At 43.7% G+C, this 24,261-nt stretch overlaps 1 protein-coding gene across 2 annotated transcripts in view; it reads left to right on the plus strand.

Moving 5' to 3' along the window:
* The window catches only part of LOC144352419 (protein D2-like), a 31,854-nt gene extending 26,483 nt beyond the window's left edge, over positions 1 to 5,371 (plus strand). For both annotated transcript variants that reach the window (XM_085504562.1, XM_085504563.1), the window contains one exon: positions 3,710 to 5,371. In XM_085504562.1, coding sequence (XP_085360688.1) covers positions 3,710 to 3,909 — 200 coding nt within the window. In that variant the 3' untranslated portion in view covers positions 3,910 to 5,371. The remainder of the gene's footprint in view (positions 1 to 3,709) is intronic.
* The last annotated feature ends 18,890 nt before the right edge of the window (positions 5,372 to 24,261 follow it).

The raw sequence follows: 24,261 nt of genomic DNA on the forward strand, positions 1-24,261 counted from the left end.
ATTAGTGAGTAGGGAGGTTGGATGCAAAGCGCTGTGATGTTTCAAGACGGAGTAGAAAAGAGGGGTGGAGATATTTACGGAAAGCATCACTTTTCCAATCACCTAACAATTTTATGAGCTCAGATGGGATACCAGACCGTAATGCCCATGAGGCCCCTCCCCGCCGAAAGCTGTGGGTGGAAAATTGCGAGATGTCAGACACTAAAGGTGTCAGCAAGGAGACAAGACGCTTGGTAAAAATTGGGGCAGTGACTGGGTGGGGGGGGGGGGGGGTAGCAAAAGGCTGGGTTCTCAGGGGGGGCCAGGGGTAATGAGGAAGGCCGATAATATGGCAGCCGCAGGGCAGAGAGGATGGTTTGGGACCATTGGTAGTGGAACTAACAACAGGCGCTCCTTAGTTTGAATGCATGTCAGCAGCAGAAATTTTGCGTTCGTAAACATCGCCCCTTAGCCCGTGCTAAGGACTGGCCCTCCCAATGCATGGATGCAATTGGGTCTAGTCAAAATGCAAACATCAGCTAAAATCTTAGCTAGTACTTCATGTAGCATGAACACTATTATTGTGCAGCATTATAATACCGTGAACAAACAAACATGCCATTCACTGCTAAGTAGCTAGCTACACACATGGAGCTCTATGCTAGACCCCCCCCCCCCCCCATATAACTTACTGAACCACCCAACACCGTTTTGTACACATGCAGTAGTCGTGGAATATTTTCACAGATAATTTTCATATCACATTAAACCATTCATAATAGAGAAAATAGCAAAATATAAAAATAAAGCAGAGCATCATGGGTATTTTTTAGTTGACTATGTCTTAGCCACTTTAAAATCACACATGTTATGAAAAGTTACTGGTTAAGTATTTCAATTTAAAATGTTATAGTTTGGGTGTATTTGAAGACTAAACTTTAGTTTTTTGTCATTATTAAAATGGGAATTTTGTTTATGTTTGAGCTTAACCCCACTCATAAAGACAGGCTTTTTTTCGGATTAATAACTCGCTGTTTATGTGACTTTTTGGAGTAACTCCCTGTGACTTTTTGGAGTAACCAGCTGTTTATGTGACTTTTTTTGGTGGAAAGTCAGTTGCTGAGTATTTTTGGGGTTGCACACTTTTCAAAGGTTCAGTAGTGAATGTCTTGTTTGTTTGTTCAAGGTATTAAAATGCTTGATATTGCCTTTATAAGAACAGGATGTAGTACAGAGTCTCATTGTCAGTCCATTTTTATCTCAAGAATAATGTCACAGAATGTGCTTGTATTGATTGTCAAGTTTAGTATCGTTATGAATAAGAATAGTTATGAATATAATAGTTAAATTTTCAAATGGACATCAAGTACAATGGTATTTTGGGTGATTAGCCTGGGCTCAATGTTTGCACACACTTCATTAGCACCCGTGATAAGGGTCTAGACAGAATTTTGAAAACGGGTCATCTTCTATGTTCAATAACCTATTGCATTATACTATATATTATTAAGTCAACAGTATCAAGTGCATGATTTGTTGTGATTTTAAAAACAAATTAATCCAAAACGTTATATTTTTTCAAGATATATAATTCCATATTTCAAATTTTTCAAAATCTTGTATTTTACGTTTACCTACAATTTGTACTGGCTTAAAATTGAAGCAAACTGAAGCGAGTGAGGAAAAAGAGGAGAGCTGTCAATCCCCATGTGCCATTACCGGGTATATCTGTGACATGAAAAAAAAAATGACCATTTTATTCATGTAATGAAAAATAAAATGATCATTATAATACCCATTAAAAAAATAGATTGTCACCCACTCCATCATTAAATAAAAAATTACTATTATTCTGACCAGTGTAAAAATAGTGGTCATTATAACTACCAGTTTGAAAATACTGGCCAATATTTTGACCATTAAAAAATTTCTGGTTGGTATTCTGGCCATTAAAAAGATAGTGGCCATTACAATGGCCAGAAGTGACTTTTCAAAGGGGTCTGAGGGGTGAAAAAAACAGAGTTAAAGTGAAATGAAAAATTATTATAACCTCCTCACTAGCCTAAAAGTATGAATAAATATTCAAAAGTTGTGAAAATTAAATCTTTCCGAAACGCGACGGAATTTCCGAAAGTTATCCGGACGCTGTTTCAATTGCTTTGATACTTGGTATGTAGACACCTTGGGTGGACATCTCGTGACATTAACTTCAATTTACTATTTTAGAAGAATATTTTTTTCTTCAAATTCTTCTTGAGACTACCAAACCGATTGCTTTGATATTTGAGGTGTACATTATTTTTGTAAGCCATTTGTTTGAAGTTTAGTTGACATGTTTACAACAGCTAGAAGTACTTTTTTGTGGGTTAAACCACGTTTTGTCTTTTGGGTGTGTATTGCTCGACTTAGCTACCACTATGTTCTTGTTGGATAGTGGAGCTATTTTGATTGTCAGGTCGCTTGTTGAAAGATTTGCTTTGTTTGCAAGTTTTTGCAAAAACCTGCCTGGTTAATATATATTATTTTATTTCTTTTATTGGAGAATTGCTTTTTTTTTAAAAAAACTGTCAGAATTAGAGCACAGGTTTTAGTCTAATCTTAGCAAAGTATGGATAATGAGAGATGCATTCAAGTTACCTAATTAGTATTCATTTCTTTGAAGTCTTTGAACGCAGTCTGTTCTCAGTACCTTGAATACAGCGCTTCTGTTCAATTCAGCAGTAACCATCTGACTTTCAAACTTCCGGGGTCGACATGCTTTGTGTTCTACAGTACAAACCATGCATAGTGCACGATGTTTTGCACAGAATGACAAAATAAAATGCAATGAACTGTCAGTTCAGTCATAATAGAGGTAGATTCATGTCTGCCATTCTGTGTGTTGTGTATTTTCACCTAATAAAATTACAGAAATCAGCGTCTTTTTGACATTAAATGTGTCATCTCTATTCAAACTTATGTTGTATATTTGTACTCGTCACAGGAACACATCAACTCATCAAAATGTATGGAATACTGGTTGGCCAATATATTAAACCTCAAAACATGCCAGTAATGTTCAGCCAGGGATCCAAAATGGGAACTATTTGCTTATATAAACTGCTAGTTTTCCCGAGAACACATATTTTTTTTATTCAGCATTCTATGTTTCCCTGTGTCGGTTCAGATCATTCCCATTTATTTTTCTGTCTATTTAAAATCTGTTAATTTAATACCCGACCTTTATTATGTCTTATACTATGGTGAGCCTATTTTTATTTCACATTTTTCAGCGACTACGGTAAACCAAGTGGAACTCTAAGTTATAATGAGATTGACATTTGCACTTACTCAAATATTTCATCATATTTTATACAATCTCTTACAAATTGATACCTGATAAACCACACTCTGTTAAGCATCAATCAGTTCTTTAATAATAATAATAACTTTATTACACAACTTAACCATCTGTGGGTTTAGTAAGGTAAAATGAATACAAAAGACAAATAAAATAAAATAAGACACACTAAAATTAAAATACACTGAAATTCAACATTAATTGAGTTTTGTGAATGTTGACTTTTCTCGTGATGCAATGCGTGAAACACAAAGAAAACATTTCAAAGACGTGCATGTTTTGTATTAAGGAGCAAGCAGTATAAAATAAATTACTGATTGAATTATTTTGCAATATACCCAAATATATTTTTGAATATTCTCATTACTGGTATTTTCTTTATTTTTTCAGGTTTTGTGTATAACGATCCAACCCCACCCAAAGGAAGTGGACCTCATCGTTATCAGTTCCGTATCTACAAGCAAGACAGTGAGACTGTACCAAGCATCTCGGCAACACAGCGATCTGGTTTCAACCTAGATGCTTTTGTCAATGACAATAATTTAGGGAGCGTTTTTGCTGCCAGTTGCTTCACTGTTGAAGTTCAATAGGGGAATTCAAAAACTGAAGACTAAAACAATAAAGTAGCATTTGTGAAATGTGGAAAATCAATAATAAACAAGATTATAGAACTCTAGTTAGCTTTTACCCATATAACAAACACACTAGTGTGTGTTAGTTTGATCAAAATCAACAGCTTGATAAATCAATTTTACGATATGTTTTTGTTGTTGTGCACGCATTAAACTTGCATACCAACTAGTATCTGTATATTTATAGCATGCCACTGCAATATCTGCAGTAAATGCCATAAAATCACTTTTTTCCAATCATTTATTTCTGCTCTACATTTTCTTCTCCTAATACCTAAAAATGCTTCATATTTCTTACATCAAATCTTTTGTATAGTTTCAACTCTGTAGATTTGACACAATGTATGCTCTAGGAAGGAACCATGGTTTGACATGTACCATCACACATGTGGGTTACTGCGTTTGTTTGTGATTTAATTAATTCAAAATGTGTCACTGATTTTGGTCATGGACATACCCCTTCACTGATTATGTTTAAATTTGGTACAATGGCAAAAATATAGCTAATTTTTCTAGTGATACAATCAAACAAACTATTTGAGGCCATGCATTATTTCGTTTTTAAAGACGTGGACTGACATTTATGTTGTGAGATCCAATGACATGTTTTAATGGAATATATAATGTATTATGCCATTATTCATATTTGGGTCATGTGATTATAGAATGTAAATCGTCAAGTTGTATTGACCCTCAAACTGTATATTGTTGTGAACTTAAAGTTTTGGGAGAATTGATGAATTAAAAATATGATATACAACATCAATACTTCATCAAAATTCCAATATTTGTTGGCAATTGTGTTACATGTTGCAGAGTTACTCCATACAATTGAAGCTTTGGATGTGAAACACTGAAACTTTGCGGAGTTATTATTACTGATATGCACCTTGCTATAATACCAAGAATAACTTAAAATTGGTCACATAATTGTCTTGATGATAAGTACTATTAACTTTATTCTTTACACGTGTAATAGCTTTCAATACTATACTTTATTTCTCTACTGATATATTTATAGTTGTACAGATTATAAATTCCCATACTGCTCACACAGTATATTTAAATAAGAGCAAATACAACAGTAAATTAAATTATTTATTGTGCTATTATAATGTGACGTTATTTGGATCAATATATCATTTCACTTTCTTCATCACTTTAGTATGACATATTATGTGTGTAAAGCTGAAGAAAATGTCATCATTTTTACTGTGCATGGCGTACTTACTTATGTACATATTTTAACTGTCAGTGCAATCTACTTTATTTATGTTATACAGGCATGTCATTTACAAATGATCATCTCCTTCAAAAAACATTTCCCAGTATAGATGTTTTTGTAGTATGTATGATATACATTAATCTGTATTTGGTGATTCTTAACTTAGCTAAGAAATTAAAGTTTCTTTGAAATTCAGAGGCATCACTGAAATGTATGGCAGTTCGTGCACATCTAATGCATCTGACAATTTATTTGGAGGCTGCTGCTTGGAACATAATGTCGCTGGGTGCCCATCAATATTACCTTTATTATTCCCATTGGGGTTGGAGGCTGCTGCGTGGAACATAATGTCACTGGATGCCCATCAATATTACCTTTATTATTCCCATTGGGGTTGGAGGCTGCTGCTTGGAACATAATGTCACTGGATGCCCATCAATATTACCTTTATTATTCCCATTACGGTGGGAGGCTGCTGCTTGGAACATAATGTCACTGGATGCCCATCAATATTACCTTTATTATTCCCATTGCGGTGGGAGGCTGCTGCTTTGAACATAATGTCACTGGGTGCCCATCACTGCGACCTTTATTATTCCCATTGGGGTGGGAGGCTGCTGCTTGGAACATAATGTCACTGGGTGCCCATCACTGCTACCTTTATTATTCCCATTGGGGTTGGAGGCTGCTGCTTGGAACATAATGTCACTGGGTGCCCATCAATATTTCCTTTATTATTCCCATTGGGGTTGGAGGCTGCTGCTTGGAACATAATGTCACTGGGTGTCCATCAATATTACCTTTATTATTCCCATTGGGGTGGGAAGCTGCTGCTTGGAACATAATGTCGCTGGATGCCCATCAATATTACCTTTATTAGTCCCATTGGGTGCGAGGCTGCTGCTTGGAACATAATGTCACTGGGTGCCCATCACTGCTACCTTTATTATTCCCATTGGGGTTGGAGGCTGCTGCTTGGAACATAATGTCACTGGGTGCCCATCACTGCGACCTTTATTATTCCCATTGGGGTGGGAGGCTGCTGCTTGGAACATAATGTCACTGGGTGCCCACCAATATTACCTTTATTATTCCCATTGGGGTGGGAGGCTGCTGCTTGGAACATAATGTCACTGGGTGCCCATCACTGCTACATTTATTAATCACATTTGGGTTGGAGGCTGCTGCTTGGAACATAATGTCACTGGGTGCCCACCAATATTACCTTTATTATTCCCATTGGGGTGGGAGGCTGCTGCTTGGAACATAATGTCACTGGGTGCCCATCACTGCTACCTTTATTAATCCCATTTGGGTTGGAGGCTGCTGCTTGGAACATAATGTCACTGGGTGCCCACCAATATTACCTTTATTATTCCCATTGGGGTGGGAGGCTGCTGCTAGGAACATAATGTCACTGGGTGTCCATCACTGCTACCTTTATTAATCCCATTTGGGTTGGAGGCTGCTGCTTGGAACATAATGTCACTGGGTGCCCACCAATATTACCTTTATTATTCCCATTGGAGTTGGAGGCTGCTGCTTGGAACATAATGTCACTGGGTGCCCATCACTGCGACCTTTATTATTCCCATTGAGGTGGGAGGCTGCTGCTTGGAACATAATGTCACAGGGTGCCCATCAATATTGCCTTTATTATTCCCATTGGGGTGGGAGGCTGCTGCTTGGAACATAATGTCGCTGGGTGCCATCACTGCGACCTTTATTATTCCCATTGGGGTGGGAGGCTGCTGCTTGGAACATAATGTCACTGGGTGCCCATCACTGCTACCTTTATTAATCCCATTTGGGTTGGAGGCTGCTGCTTGGAACATAATGTCACTGGGTGCCCACCAATATTACCTTTATTATTCCCATTGGAGTTGGAGGCTGCTGCTTGGAACATAATGTCACTGGGTGCCCACCAATATTACCTTTATTATTCCCATTGGGGTTGGAGGCTGCTGCTTGGAACATAATGTCGCTGGGTGCCCATCACGGCGACCTTTATTATTCCCATTGGGGTTGGAGGCTGCTGCTTGGAACATAATGTCACTGGGTGCCCATCAATATTTCCTTTATTAGTCCCATTGGGGTTGGAGGCTGTTGCTTGGAACATAATGTCACTGGGTGCCCATCACTGCGACCTTTATTATTCCCATTGGGGTGGGAGGCTGCTGCTTGGAACATAATGTCACTGGGTGCCCATCAATATTTCCTTTATTAATCCCATTGGGGTGGGAGGCTGCTGCTTGGAACATAATGTCACTGGGTGCCCATCACTGCGACCTTTATTATTCTCATTGGGGTTGGAGGCTGCTGCTTGGAACATAATGTCGCTGGGTGCCCATCAATATTACCTTTATTAGTCCCATTGGGGTGGGAGGCTGCTGCTTGGAACATAATGTCACTGGGTGCCCATCACTGCGACCTTTATTATTCCCATTGGGGTTGGAGGCTGCTGCTTGGAACATAATGTCGCTGGGTGCCCATCAATATTACCTTTATTATACCCATTGGGGTTGGTGGCTGCTGCTTGGAACATAATGTCACTGGGTGTCCATCAATATTACCTTTATTAGTCCCATTGGAGTTGGAGGCTGCTGCTTGGAACATAATGTTACTGGGTGCCCATCAATATTTCCTTTATTATTCCCATTGGGGTTGGAGGCTGCTGCTTGGAACATAATGTCACTGGGTGCCCATCACTGCGACCTTTATTATTCCCATTGGGGTTGGAGGCTGCTGCTTGGAACATAATGTCACTGGGTGCCCATCAATATTACCTTTATTATTCCCATTGGGGTTGGAGGCTGCTGCTTGGAACATAATGTCGCTGGGTGCCCATCACTGCGACCTTTAGTATTCCCATTGGGGTTGGAGGCTGCTGCTTGGAACATAATGTCACTGGGTGCCTATCAATATTACCTTTATTATTCCCATTGGGGTGGGAGGCTGCTGCTTGGAACATAATGTCACTGGGTGCCCATCACTGCTACCTTTATTATTCCCATTGGGGTGGGAGGCTGCTGCTTGGAACATAATGTCACTGGGTGCCCATCAATATTTCCTTTATTATTCCCATTGGGGTTGGAGGCTGCTGCTTGGAACATAATGTCACTGGGTGTCCATCACTGCGACCTTTATTAGTCCCATTGGGGTTGGAGGCTGCTGCTTGGAACATAATGTCACTGGGTGCCCATCACTGCGACCTTTATTATTCACATTGGGGTGGGAAGCAGCTGCTGCTTGGAACATAATGTCAATGGGTGCCCATCAATATTACCTTTAATTCCCATTGGGGTCGGAGGCTGCTGCTTGGAACATAATGTCACTAGGCGCCCATCACTGCCACCTTTATTATTCCCATTGGGGTGGGAAGCAGCTGCTTGGAACATAATGTCACTGTGTGCCCATCACTGCGACCTTTATTATTCCCATTGGGGTGGGAAGCTGCTGCTTGGAACATAATGTCACTGGATGCCCATCAATATTACCTGTATTAGTCCCATTGGGGTTGGAGACTGCTGCTTGAAACATAATGTCACTGGGTGCCCATCACTGCTACCTTTATTATTCCCATTGGGGTGGGAGGCTGCTGCTTGGAACACAATGTCACTGGGTGCCCATCAATATATCCTTTATTATTCCCATTGGGGTTGGAGGCTGCTGCTTGGAACATAATGTCACTGGGTGCCCATCACTGCTACCTTTATTATTCCCATTGGGGTGGGAGGCTGCTGCTTGGAACATAATGTCACTGGGTCCCCATCACTGCGACCTTTATTATTCCCATTGGGGTGGGAGGCTGCTGCTTGGAACATAATGTCACTGGGTGCCCATCACTGCGACATTTATTATTCCCATTGGGGTGGGAGGCTGCTGCTTGGAACATAATGTCACTGGGTGCCCATCACTGCGACCTTTATTATTCCCATTGGGGTGGGAGGCTGCTGCTTGGAACATAATGTCACTGGGTGCCCATCACTGCGACCTTTATTATTCCCATTGGGGTTAGAGGCTGCTGCTTGGATCATAATGTCGCTGGGTGCCCATCAATATTACCTTTATTATTCCCATTGGGGTTGGAGGCTGCTGCTTGAAACATGATGTCGCTGGGTGCCCATCACTGCTACCTTATTAATCCCATTTGGGTTGAAGGCTGCTGCTTGGAACATAATGTCACTGGATGTCCAATATTTCCTTTATTATTCCCATTGGGGTGGGAGGCTGCTGCTTGGAACATAATGTCACTGGGTGCCCATCAATATTACCTTTATTATTCCCATTGGGGTGGGAGGCTGCTGCTTGGAACATGATGTCGTTGGGTGCCCATCAATATTTCCTTTATTATTCCCATTGGGGTGGGAGGCTGCTGCTTGGAACATAATGTCACTGGGTGCCCATCACTGCTACCTTTATTAATCCCATTTGGGTTGGAGGCTGCTGCTTGGAACATAATGTCGCTGGGTGCCCATCAATATTTCCTTTATTATTCCCATTGGGGTGGGAGGCTGCTGCTTGGAACATAATGTCACTGGGTGCCCATCACTGCTACCTTATTAATCCCATTTGGGTTGGAGGCTGCTGCTTGAAACATAATGTCGCTGGGTACCCATCACTGCGACCTTTATTATTCCCATTTGGGTTGGAGGCTGCTGCTTGGAACAGAATGTCACTGGATGTCCATCAATATTTCCATTATTATTCCCATTGGGGTGGGAGGCTGCTGCTTGGAACATAATGTCACTGGGTGTCCATCACTGCTACCTTTATTAATCCCAATGGGGTTGGAGGCTGCTGCTTGGAACAGAATGTCACTAGGTGTCCATCACTGCTACCTTTATTAATCCCATTGGGGTTGGAGGCTGCTGCTTATAATATATCTTTGTATAGTCACTGGGTGCCATCACTGCTACCTTTATTAGTCCCATTGGGGTGGGAGGCTGCTGCTTGGAACATAATGTCACTGGGTGTCTATCACTGCTACCTTTATTATTCCCATTGGGGTTGGAGGCTGCTGCTTGGAACATAATGTCGCTGGATGCCCATCAATATTACCTTTATTATTCCCATTTGGGTTGGAGGCTGCTGCTTGGAACATAATGTCGCTGGGTGCCCATCACTGCTACCTTTGTTAATCTCATTGGGGTGGAAGGCTTCTGCTTATAAAATAATTTGCAATGTCCCAGGGTGCCCATCACTTCTACCTTTGTTAATCTCATTGGGGTGGGAGGCTGCTGCTTATAAAATAATGTGCAAAGTCACTGGGTGCCCATCACTGCTACCTTTATTAATCCCATTGGGGTGGAAGGCTTCTGCTTGGAACATAATGTCACTGGGTCCCCATCACTGTTACCTTTATTAATCCCATTGGGGTGGAAGGCTGCTGCTTGGAACATAATGTCACTGGGTGCCCATCACTGCGACCTTTATTATTCCCATTGGGGTGGGAGGCTGCTGCTTGGAACATAATGTCACTGGGTGCCCATCACTGCGACCTTTATTATTCCCATTGGGGTGGGAGGCTGCTGCTTGGAACATAATGTCGTTGGGTGCCCATCAATATTTCCTTTATTATTCCCATTGGGGTGGGAGGCTGCTGCTTGGAACATAATGTCACTGGGTGCCCATCACTGCTACCTTTATTAATCCCATTTGGGTTGGAGGCTGCTGCTTGGAACATAATGTCGCTGGGTGCCCATCAATATTTCCTTTATTATTCCCATTGGGGTGGGAGGCTGCTGCTTGGAACATAATGTCACTGGGTGCCCATCACTGCTACCTTATTAATCCCATTTGGGTTGAAGGCTGCTGCTTGAAACATAATGTCGCTGGGTGCCCATCACTGCGACCTTTATTATTCCCATTTGGGTTGGAGGCTGCTGCTTGGAACAGAATGTCACTGGATGTCTATCAATATTTCCATTATTATTCCCATTGGGGTGGGAGGCTGCTGCTTGGAACATAATGTCACTGGGTGTCCATCACTGCTACCTTTATTAATCCCATTGGGGTTGGAGGCTGCTGCTTATAATATATCTTTGTATAGTCACTTGGTGCCATCACTGCTACCTTTATTAGTCCCATTGGGGTGGGAGGCTGCTGCTTGGAACATAATGTCACTGGGTGTCCATCACTGCTACCTTTATTAATCCCAATGGGGTTGGAGGCTGCTGCTTGGAACAGAATGTCACTAGGTGTCCATCACTGCTACCTTTATTAATCCCATAGGGGTTGGAGGCTGCTGCTTATAATATATCTTTGTATAGTCACTGGGTGCCATCACTGCTACCTTTATTAGTCCCATTGGGGTGGGAGGCTGCTGCTTGGAACATAATGTCACTGGGTGTCTATCACTGCTACCTTTATTATTCCCATTGGGATTGGAGGCTGCTGCTTGGAACATAATGTCGCTGGGTGCCCGCCACTGCTACCTTTATTATTCCCATTGGGGTTGGAGGCTGCTGCTTGGAACATAATGTCGCTGGATGCCCATCAATATTACCTTTATTATTACCATTTGGGTTGGAGGCTGCTGCTTGGAACATAATGTCGCTGGGTGCCCATCACTGCTACCTTTGTTAATCTCATTGGGGTGGAAGGCTTCTGCTTATAAAATAATTTGCAATGTCCCAGGGTGCCCATCACTTCTACCTTTGTTAATCTCATTGGGGTGGGAGGCTGCTGCTTATAAAATAATGTGCAAAGTCACTGGGTGCCCATCACTGCTACCTTTATTAATCCCATTGGGGTGCGAGGCTGCTGCTTGGAACATAATGTCACTGGGTGCCCATCACTGCTACCTTTATTAATCCCATTGGGGTGGAAGGTTTCTGCTTATAAAATAATTTGCAAAGTCACTGGGTGCCTATCACTGTTATCTTTATTAATTCCATGGGATCGGGAGGCTGCTGCTTATAAAATAATTTGCAAAGTCACTGGGTGCCCATCACTGCTACCTTTATTAATCCCATTGGGTGGGAGGCTGCTGCTTATAAAATAATTTGCAAAGTTACTGGGTGCCCATCACTGCTACCTTTATTAATCCCATTGGGGTGGGGGGCTGCTGCTTATGAAATAATTTGCAAAGTCACTGGGTGCCCATCACTCTTACCTTTATTAATCCCATTGAGGTGGGAGGCTGCTGCTTGGAACATGATGTCACTGGGTGTCCATCACTGCGACCTTTATTATTCCCATTGGGGTGGGAGGCTGCTGCTTGGAACATAATGTCACTGGGTGCCCATCAATATTACCTTTATTATTCTCATTGGGGTTGGAGGCTGCTGCTTCGAACATAATGTCACTGGGTGCCCATCAATATTACCTTTATTAGTCCCATTGGGGTTGGAGGCTGTTGCTTGGAACATAATATTGCTGGATGCCCATCAATATTTCCTTTATTAATCCCATTGGGGTGGGAGGCTGCTGCTTGGAACATAATGTCACTGGGTGCCCATCAATATTACCTTTATTCGTCCCATTTGGGTTGGAGGCTGCTGCTTGGAACATAATGTCGCTGGATGCCCTTCAATATTACCTTTATTAGTCCCATTGGGGTTGGAGGCTGCTGCTTGGAACATAATGTCACTAGGTGCCCATCACTGCTACCTTTATTATTCCCATTGGGGTGGGAGGCTGCTGCTTGGAACATAATGTCACTGGGTGTCCATCAATATTACCTTTATTAGTTCCATTGGGGTTGGAGGCTGCTGCTTGGAACATAATGTTGCTGGATGCCCATCAATATTACCTTTATTATTCCCATTTGGGTTGGAGGCTGCTGCTTGGAACATAATGTCACTGGGTGCCCATCAATATTACCTTTATTATTCCAATTGGGGTGGGAGGCTGCTGCTTGGAACATAATGTCGCTGGGTGCCCATCAATATTTCCTTTATTATTCCCATTGGGGTGGGAGGCTGCTGCTTGGAACATAATGTCACTGGGTGCCCATCACTGCTACCTTTATTAATCCCATTTCGGTTGGAGGCTGCTGCTTGGAACATAATGTCGCTGGGTGCCCATCAATATTTCCTTTATTATTCCCATTGGGGTGGGAGGCTGCTGCTTGGAACATAATGTCACTGGGTGCCCATCACTGCTACCTTTATTAATCCCATTTGGGTTGGAGGCTGCTGCTTGAAACATAATGTCGCTGGGTGCCCATCACTGCGACCTTTATTATTCCCATTTGGGTTGGAGGCTGCTGCTTGGAACATAATGTCACTGGATGTCCATCAATATTTCCTTTATTATTCCCATTGGGGTGGGAGGCTGCTGCTTGGAACATAATGTCACTGGGTGCCCATCAATATTACCTTTATTATTCCCATTGGGGTGGGAGGCTGCTGCTTGGAACATAATGTCGTTGGGTGCCCATCAATATTTCCTTTATTATTCCCATTGGGGTGGGAGGCTGCTGCTTGGAACATAATGTCACTGGGTGCCCATCACTGCTACCTTTATTAATCCCATTTGGGTTGGAGGCTGCTGCTTGGAACATAATGTCGCTGGGTGCCCATCAATATTTCCTTTATTATTCCCATTGGGGTGGGAGGCTGCTGCTTGGAACATAATGTCACTGGGTGCCCATCAATGCTACCTTTATTAATCCCATTTGGGTTGTAGGCTGCTGCTTGAAACATAATGTCGCTGGGTGCCCATCACTGCGACCTTTATTATTCCCATTTGGGTTGGAGGCTGCTGCTTGGAACATAATGTCACTGGATGTCCATCAATATTTCCATTATTATTCCCATTGGGGTGGGAGGCTGCTGCTTGGAACATAATGTCACTGGGTGTCCATCACTGCTACCTTTATTAATCCCATTGGGGTTGGAGGCTGCTGTTTATAATATATCTTTGTATAGTCACTGGGTGCCCATCACTGCTACCTTTATTAGTCCCATTGGGGTGGGAGGCTGCTGCTTGGAACATAATGTCACTGGGTGTCCATCACTGCTACCTTTATTAATCCCAATGGGGTTGGAGGCTGCTGCTTGGAACAGAATGTCACTAGGTGTCCATCACTGCTACCTTTATTAATCCCATTGGTGTTGGAGGCTGCTGCTTATAATATATCTTTGTATAGTCACTGGGTGCCCATCACTGCTACCTTTATTAATCCCAATGGGGTTGGAGGCTGCTGCTTGGAACAGAATGTCACTAGGTGTCCATCACTGCTACCTTTATTATTCCCATTGGGGTTGGAGGCTGCTGCTTGGAACATAATGTCGCTGGATGCCCACCAATATTACCTTTATTATTCCCATTTGGGTTGGAGGCTGCTGCGTGGAACATAATGTCGCTGGGTGCCCATCACTGCTACCTTTGTTAATCTCATTGGGGTGGAAGGCTTCTGCTTATAAAATAATTTGCAATGTCCCTGGGCGCACATCACTTCTACCTTTGTTAATCTCATTGGGGTGTGAGGCTGCTGCTTATAAAATAATTTGCAAAGTCACTGGGTGCCCATCACTGCTACCTTTATTAATCCCATTGGGGTGCGAGGCTGCTGCTTGGAACATAATGTCACTGGGTGCCCATCACTGCTACCTTTATTAATCCCATTGGGGTGGAAGGCTTCTGCTTATAAAATAATTTGCAAAGTCACTGGGTGCCTATCACTGTTATCTTTATTAATTCCATTGGGTCGGGAGGCTGCTGCTTATAAAATAATTTGCAAAGTCACTGGGTGCCCATTACTGCTACCTTTATTAATCCCATTGGGTGGGAGGCTGCTGCTTATAAAATAATTTGCAAAGTTACTGGGTGCCCATCACTGCTACCTTTATTAATCCCATTGGGGTGGGGGGCTGCTGCTTATGAAATAATTTGCAAAGTCACTGGGTGCCCATCACTCTTACCTTTATTAATCCCATTGAGGTGGGAGGCTGCTGCTTGGAACATGATGTCACTGGGTGTCCATCACTGCGACCTTTATTATTCCCATTGGGGTGGGAGGCTGCTGCTTGGAACATAATGTCACTGGGTGCCCATCAATATTACCTTTATTATTCTCATTGGGGTTGGAGGCTGCTGCTTCGAACATAATGTCACTGGGTGCCCATCAATATTACCTTTATTAGTCCCATTGGGGTTGGAGGCTGTTGCTTGGAACATAATATTGCTGGATGCCCATCAATATTTCCTTTATTAATCCCATTGGGGTGGGAGGCTGCTGCTTGGAACATAATGTCACTGGGTGCCCATCAATATTACCTTTATTCGTCCCATTTGGGTTGGAGGCTGCTGCTTGGAACATAATGTCGCTGGATGCCCTTCAATATTACCTTTATTAGTCCCATTGGGGTTGGAGGCTGCTGCTTGGAACATAATGTCACTAGGTGCCCATCACTGCTACCTTTATTATTCCCATTGGGGTGGGAGGCTGCTGCTTGGAACATAATGTCACTGGGTGTCCATCAATATTACCTTTATTAGTTCCATTGGGGTTGGAGGCTGCTGCTTGGAACATAATGTTGCTGGATGCCCATCAATATTACCTTTATTATTCCCATTTGGGTTGGAGGCTGCTGCTTGGAACATAATGTCACTGGGTGCCCATCAATATTACCTTTATTATTCCAATTGGGGTGGGAGGCTGCTGCTTGGAACATAATGTCGCTGGGTGCCCATCAATATTTCCTTTATTATTCCCATTGGGGTGGGAGGCTGCTGCTTGGAACATAATGTCACTGGGTGCCCATCACTGCTACCTTTATTAATCCCATTTCGGTTGGAGGCTGCTGCTTGGAACATAATGTCGCTGGGTGCCCATCAATATTTCCTTTATTATTCCCATTGGGGTGGGAGGCTGCTGCTTGGAACATAATGTCACTGGGTGCCCATCACTGCTACCTTTATTAATCCCATTTGGGTTGGAGGCTGCTGCTTGAAACATAATGTCGCTGGGTGCCCATCACTGCGACCTTTATTATTCCCATTTGGGTTGGAGGCTGCTGCTTGGAACATAATGTCACTGGATGTCCATCAATATTTCCTTTATTATTCCCATTGGGGTGGGAGGCTGCTGCTTGGAACATAATGTCACTGGGTGCCCATCAATATTACCTTTATTATTCCCATTGGGGTGGGAGGCTGCTGCTTGGAACATAATGTCGTTGGGTGCCCATCAATATTTCCTTTATTATTCCCATTGGGGTGGGAGGCTGCTGCTTGGAACATAATGTCACTGGGTGCCCATCACTGCTACCTTTATTAATCCCATTTGGGTTGGAGGCTGCTGCTTGGAACATAATGTCGCTGGGTGCCCATCAATATTTCCTTTATTATTCCCATTGGGGTGGGAGGCTGCTGCTTGGAACATAATGTCACTGGGTGCCCATCAATGCTACCTTTATTAATCCCATTTGGGTTGGAGGCTGCTGCTTGAAACATAATGTCGCTGGGTGCCCATCACTGCGACCTTTATTATTCCCATTTGGGTTGGAGGCTGCTGCTTGGAACATAATGTCACTGGATGTCCATCAATATTTCCATTATTATTCCCATTGGGGTGGGAGGCTGCTGCTTGGAACATAATGTCACTGGGTGTCCATCACTGCTACCTTTATTAATCCCATTGGGGTTGGAGGCTGCTGTTTATAATATATCTTTGTATAGTCACTGGGTGCCCATCACTGCTACCTTTATTAGTCCCATTGGGGTGGGAGGCTGCTGCTTGGAACATAATGTCACTGGGTGTCCATCACTGCTACCTTTATTAATCCCAATGGGGTTGGAGGCTGCTGCTTGGAACAGAATGTCACTAGGTGTCCATCACTGCTACCTTTATTAATCCCATTGGTGTTGGAGGCTGCTGCTTATAATATATCTTTGTATAGTCACTGGGTGCCCATCACTGCTACCTTTATTAATCCCAATGGGGTTGGAGGCTGCTGCTTGGAACAGAATGTCACTAGGTGTCCATCACTGCTACCTTTATTATTCCCATTGGGGTTGGAGGCTGCTGCTTGGAACATAATGTCGCTGGATGCCCATCAATATTACCTTTATTATTCCCATTTGGGTTGGAGGCTGCTGCGTGGAACATAATGTCGCTGGGTGCCCATCACTGCTACCTTTGTTAATCTCATTGGGGTGGAAGGCTTCTGCTTATAAAATAATTTGCAATGTCCCTGGGCGCACATCACTTCTACCTTTGTTAATCTCATTGGGGTGTGAGGCTGCTGCTTATAAAATAATTTGCAAAGTCACTGGGTGCCCATCACTGCTACCTTTATTAATCCCATTGGGGTGCGAGGCTGCTGCTTGGAACATAATGTCACTGGGTGCCCATCACTGCTACCTTTATTAATCCCATTGGGGTGGAAGGCTTCTGCTTATAAAATAATTTGCAAAGTCACTGGGTGCCTATCACTGTTATCTTTATTAATTCCATTGGGTCGGGAGGCTGCTGCTTATAAAATAATTTGCAAAGTCACTGGGTGCCCATTACTGCTACCTTTATTAATCCCATTGGGTGGGAGGCTGCTGCTTATAAAATAATTTGCAAAGTTACTGGGTGCCCATCACTGCTACCTTTATTAATCCTATTGGGGTGGGGGGCTGCTGCTTATGAAATAATTTGCAAAGTCACTGGGTGCCCATCACTCTTACCTTTATTAATCCCATTGAGGTGGGAGGCTGCTGCTTGGAACATGATGTCACTGGGTGTCCATCACTGCGACCTTTATTATTCCCATTGGGGTGGGAGGCTGCTGCTTGGAACATAATGTCACTGGGTGCCCATCAATATTACCTTTATTATTCTCATTGGGGTTGGAGGCTGCTGCTTGGAACATAATGTCACTGGGTGCCCATCAATATTACCTTTATTAGTCCCATTGGGGTTGGAGGCTGCTGCTTGGAACATAATGTTGCTGGATGCCCATCAATATTACCTTTATTATTCCCATTTGGGTTGGAGGCTGCTGCTTGGAACATAATGTCGCTGGATGCCCATCAATATTACCTTTATTAGTCCAATTGGGGTTGGAGGCTGCTGCTTGGAACATAATGTCACTAGGTGCCCATCACTGCTACCTTTATTATTCCCATTGGGGTGGGAGGCTGCTGCTTGGAACATAATGTCACTGGGTGTCCATCAATATTACCTTTATTAGTCCCATTGGGGTTGGAGGCTGCTGCTTGGAACATAATGTTGCTGGATGCCCATCAATATTACCTTTATTATTCCCATTTGTGTTGGAGTCTGCTGCTTGGAACATAATGTCACTGGGTGCCCATCAATATTACCTTTATTATTCCCATTGGGGTGGGAGGCTGCTGCTTGGAACATAATGTCGCTGGGTGCCCATCAATATTTCCTTTATTATTCCCATTGGGGTGGGAGGCTGCTGCTTGGAACATAATGTCACTGGGTGCCCATCACTGCTACCTTTATTAATCCCATTTGGGTTGGAGGCTGCTGCTTGGAACATAATGTCGCTGGGTGCCCATCAATATTTCCTTTATTATTCCCATTCGGGGTGGGAGGCTGCTGCTTGGAACATAATGTCACTGGGTGCCCATCACTGCTACCTTTATTAATCCCATTTGGGTTGGGCGGCTACTGCTTGAAACATAATGTCGCTGGTTGCCCATCACTGCGACCTTTATTATTCCCATTTGGGTTGGAGGCTGCTGCTTGGAACATAGTGTCACTGGATGTCCATCAATATTTCCTTTATTATTCCCATTGGGGTGGGAGGCTGCTGCTTGGAACATAATGTCACTGGGTGCCCATCAATATTACCTTTATTATTCCCATTGGGGTGGGAGGCTGCTGCTTGGAACATAATGTCGTTGGGTGCCCATCAATATTTCCTTTATTATTCCCATTGGGGTGGGAGGCTGCTGCTTGGAACATAATGTCACTGGGTGCCCATCACTGCTACCTTTATTAATCCCATTTGGGTTGGAGGCTGCTGCTTGAAACATAATGTCGCTGGGTGTCCATCACTGCGACCTTTATTATTCCCATTTGCGTTGGAGGCTGCTGCTTGGAACATAATGTCACTGGATGTCCATCAATATTTCCATTATTATTCCCATTGGGGTGGGAGGCTGCTGCTTGGAACATAATGTCACTGGGTGTCCATCACTGCTACCTTTATTAATCCCATTGGGGTTGGAGGCTGCTGCTTATAATATATCTTTGTATAGACACTGGGTGCCCATCACTGCTACCTTTATTAGTCCCATTGGGGTGGGAGGCTGCTGCTTGGAACATAATGTCACTGGGTGTCCATCACTGCTACCTTTATTAATCCCAATGGGGTTGGAGGCTGCTGCTTGGAACAGAATGTCACTAGGTGTCCATCACTGCTACCTTTATTAATCCCATTGGGGTTGGAGGCTGCTGCTTATAATATATCTTTGTATAGTCACTGGGTGCTATCACTGCTACCTTTATTAATCCCAATGGGGTTGGAGGCTGCTGCTTGGAACAGAATGTCACTAGGTGTCCATCACTGCTACCTTTATTAATTCCATTGGGGTTGGAGGCTGCTGCTTATAATATATCTTTGTATAGTCAATGGGTGCCCATCACTGCTACCTTTATTAATCCCATTGGGGTGCGAGGCTGCTGCTTGGAACATAATGTCACTGGGTGCCCATCACTGCTACCTTTATTAATCCCATTGGGGTGGAAGGCTTCTGCTTATAAAATAATTTGCAAAGTCACTGGGTGCCTATCACTGTTATCTTTATTAATTCCATTGGGTCGGGAGGCTGCTGCTTATAAAATAATTTGCAAAGTCACTGGGTGCCCATCACTGCTACCTTTATTAATCCCATTGGGTGGGAGGCTGCTGCTTGGAACATAATGTCACTGGGTGTCCATCACTGCTACGTTTATTAATCCCAATGGGGTTGGAGGCTGCTGCTTGGAACAGAATGTCACTAGGTGTCCATCACTGCTACCTTTATTAATCCCATTGGTGTTGGAGGCTGCTGCTTATAATATATCTTTGTATAGTCACTGGGTGAGATCACTGCTACCTTTATTAGTCCCATTGGGGTGGGAGGCTGCTGCTTGGAACATAATGTCACTGGGTGTCTATCACTGCTACCTTTATTATTCCCATTGGGGTTGGAGGCTGCTGCTTGGAACATAATGTCGCTGGGTGCCCGTCACTGCTACCTTTATTATTCCCATTGGGGTTGGAGGCTGCTGCTTGGAACATAATGTCGCTGGATGCCCATCAATATTACCTTTATTATTCCCATTTGGGTTGGAGGCTGCTGCGTGGAACATAATGTCGCTGGGTGCCCATCACTGCTACCTTTGTTAATCTCATTGGGGTGGAAGGCTTCTGCTTATAAAATAATTTGCAATGTCCCTGGGCGCACATCACTTCTACCTTTGTTAATCTCATTGGGGTGTGAGGCTGCTGCTTATAAAATAATTTGCAAAGTCACTGGGTGCCCATCACTGCTACCTTTATTAATCCCATTGGGGTGCGAGGCTGCTGCTTGGAACATAATGTCACTGGGTGCCCATCACTGCTACCTTTATTAATCCCATTGGGGTGGAAGGCTTCTGCTTATAAAATAATTTGCAAAGTCACTGGGTGCCTATCACTGTTATCTTTATTAATTCCATTGGGTCGGGAGGCTGCTGCTTATAAAATAATTTGCAAAGTCACTGGGTGCCCATTACTGCTACCTTTATTAATCCCATTGGGTGGGAGGCTGCTGCTTATAAAATAATTTGCAAAGTTACTGGGTGCCCATCACTGCTACCTTTATTAATCCCATTGGGGTGGGGGGCTGCTGCTTATGAAATAATTTGCAAAGTCACTGGGTGCCCATCACTCTTACCTTTATTAATCCCATTGAGGTGGGAGGCTTCTGCTTGGAACATGATGTCACTGGGTGTCCATCACTGCGACCTTTATTATTCCCATTGGGGTGGGAGGCTGCTGCTTGGAACATAATGTCACTGGGTGCCCATCAATATTACCTTTATTATTCTCATTGGGGTTGGAGGCTGCTGCTTGGAACATAATGTCACTGGGTGCCCATCAATATTACCTTTATTAGTCCCATTGGGGTTGGAGGCTGCTGCTTGGAACATAATGTTGCTGGATGCCCATCAATATTACCTTTATTATTCCCATTTGGGTTGGAGGCTGCTGCTTGGAACATAATGTCGCTGGATGCCCATCAATATTACCTTTATTAGTCCAATTGGGGTTGGAGGCTGCTGCTTGGAACATAATGTCACTAGGTGCCATCACTGCTACCTTTATTATTCCCATTGGGGTGGGAGGCTGCTGCTTGGAACATAATGTCACTGGGTGTCCATCAATATTACCTTTATTAGTCCCATTGGGGTTGGAGGCTGCTGCTTGGAACATAATGTTGCTGGATGCCCATCAATATTACCTTTATTATTCCCATTTGTGTTGGAGTCTGCTGCTTGGAACATAATGTCACTGGGTGCCCATCAATATTACCTTTATTATTCCCATTGGGGTGGGAGGCTGCTGCTTGGAACATAATGTCGCTGGGTGCCCATCAATATTTCCTTTATTATTCCCATTGGGGTGGGAGGCTGCTGCTTGGAACATAATGTCACTGGGTGCCCATCACTGCTACCTTTATTAATCCCATTTGGGTTGGAGGCTGCTGCTTGGAACATAATGTCGCTGGGTGCCCATCAATATTTCCTTTATTATTCCCATTCGGGGTGGGAGGCTGCTGCTTGGAACATAATGTCACTGGGTGCCCATCACTGCTACCTTTATTAATCCCATTTGGGTTGGGCGGCTACTGCTTGAAACATAATGTCGCTGGTTGCCCATCACTGCGACCTTTATTATTCCCATTTGGGTTGGAGGCTGCTGCTTGGAACATAGTGTCACTGGATGTCCATCAATATTTCCTTTATTATTCCCATTGGGGTGGGAGGCTGCTGCTTGGAACATAATGTCACTGGGTGCCCATCAATATTACCTTTATTATTCCCATTGGGGTGGGAGGCTGCTGCTTGGAACATAATGTCGTTGGGTGCCCATCAATATTTCCTTTATTATTCCCATTGGGGTGGGAGGCTGCTGCTTGGAACATAATGTCACTGGGTGCCCATCACTGCTACCTTTATTAATCCCATTTGGGTTGGAGGCTGCTGCTTGAAACATAATGTCGCTGGGTGCCCATCACTGCGACCTTTATTATTCCCATTTGCGTTGGAGGCTGCTGCTTGGAACATAATGTCACTGGATGTCCATCAATATTTCCATTATTATTCCCATTGGGGTGGGAGGCTGCTGCTTGGAACATAATGTCACTGGGTGTCCATCACTGCTACCTTTATTAATCCCATTGGGGTTGGAGGCTGCTGCTTATAATATATCTTTGTATAGACACTGGGTGCCCATCACTGCTACCTTTATTAGTCCCATTGGGGTGGGAGGCTGCTGCTTGGAACATAATGTCACTGGGTGTCCATCACTGCTACCTTTATTAATCCCAATGGGGTTGGAGGCTGCTGCTTGGAACAGAATGTCACTAGGTGTCCATCACTGCTACCTTTATTAATCCCATTGGGGTTGGAGGCTGCTGCTTATAATATATCTTTGTATAGTCACTGGGTGCTATCACTGCTACCTTTATTAATCCCAATGGGGTTGGAGGCTGCTGCTTGGAACAGAATGTCACTAGGTGTCCATCACTGCTACCTTTATTAATTCCATTGGGGTTGGAGGCTGCTGCTTATAATATATCTTTGTATAGTCAATGGGTGCCCATCACTGCTACCTTTATTAATCCCATTGGGGTGCGAGGCTGCTGCTTGGAACATAATGTCACTGGGTGCCCATCACTGCTACCTTTATTAATCCCATTGGGGTGGAAGGCTTCTGCTTATAAAATAATTTGCAAAGTCACTGGGTGCCTATCACTGTTATCTTTATTAATTCCATTGGGTCGGGAGGCTGCTGCTTATAAAATAATTTGCAAAGTCACTGGGTGCCCATCACTGCTACCTTTATTAATCCCATTGGGTGGGAGGCTGCTGCTTATAAAATAATTTGCAAAGTTACTGGGTGCCCATCACTGCTACCTTTATTAATCCCATTGGGGTGGGGGGCTGCTGCTTATGAAATAATTTGCAAAGTCACTGGGTGCCCATCACTCTTACCCTTATTAATCCCATTGAGGTGGGAGGCTGCTGCTTGGAACATGATGTCACTGCTACCTTTATTAATCCCATTGGGGTGCGAGGCTTCTGCTTGTAAAATAATTTGCAGTCACTGGGCGCCCATCACTGCTATCTGTTAATTGAGAATGGTGTATTGACATATCGCCCTCTATCGGGAGTTTCAAGTGCTTCGACTTTGATGGCGTACTTTAATATCTCTGGTGCATTAAAACAGTAATTCCATACAAGGCAATGATTTAGCGACGACTCATTACCTAATTAAATGTCAAGTGGAAGTAAATCTGACCACAGCCAACGACCTTTAATGAACACGTAATTAAATGGGCGCTATTGTTACAGTACCACATGTATCGCTCCGTCATTCCGCGTAATTACAAATTAATTCCAAAAAACTGTGCTGGTATTAGAGTAAGTTAAAAACTTACATTTTAGATACGCCCATGACTCGACATAGTTACATGTGGTCGCAATATCACAAGATGATGGCTACTATTCTATTGTAGTAAACATGCGAGTAATATCTTTATTCATAAACAAAATACAATAACCTAGCAATATGACGAGCACCTGAGGGCGTAGTGGAGCTTGTTTTCGCTTAAAATCAGTCAGGTGACTGATGTATCGGCCCACGTTGCTGGCTGGTGTGTGGGCCCACGTTGCTGACTGGTGTGTGGGCCCACGTTGCCGACTGGTGTGTGGCCCCACGTTGCTGACTGGTGTGTGGGCCCACGTTGCCGACTGGTGTGTGGGCCCACGTTGCCGACTGGTGTGTGGGCCCACGTTGCCGACTGGTGTGTGGGCCTACGTTGCTGACTGGTGTGTGGGCCCACGTTGCTGACTGGTGTGTTGGCCCACGTTGCCGACTGGTGTGTGGGCCCACGTTGCCGACTGGTGTGTGGGCCTA

This window comes from Saccoglossus kowalevskii, chromosome 10, assembly GCF_978046115.1.
Source record: "Saccoglossus kowalevskii chromosome 10, keSacKowa6.1, whole genome shotgun sequence".
Taxonomy (NCBI): domain Eukaryota; kingdom Metazoa; phylum Hemichordata; class Enteropneusta; family Harrimaniidae; genus Saccoglossus; species Saccoglossus kowalevskii.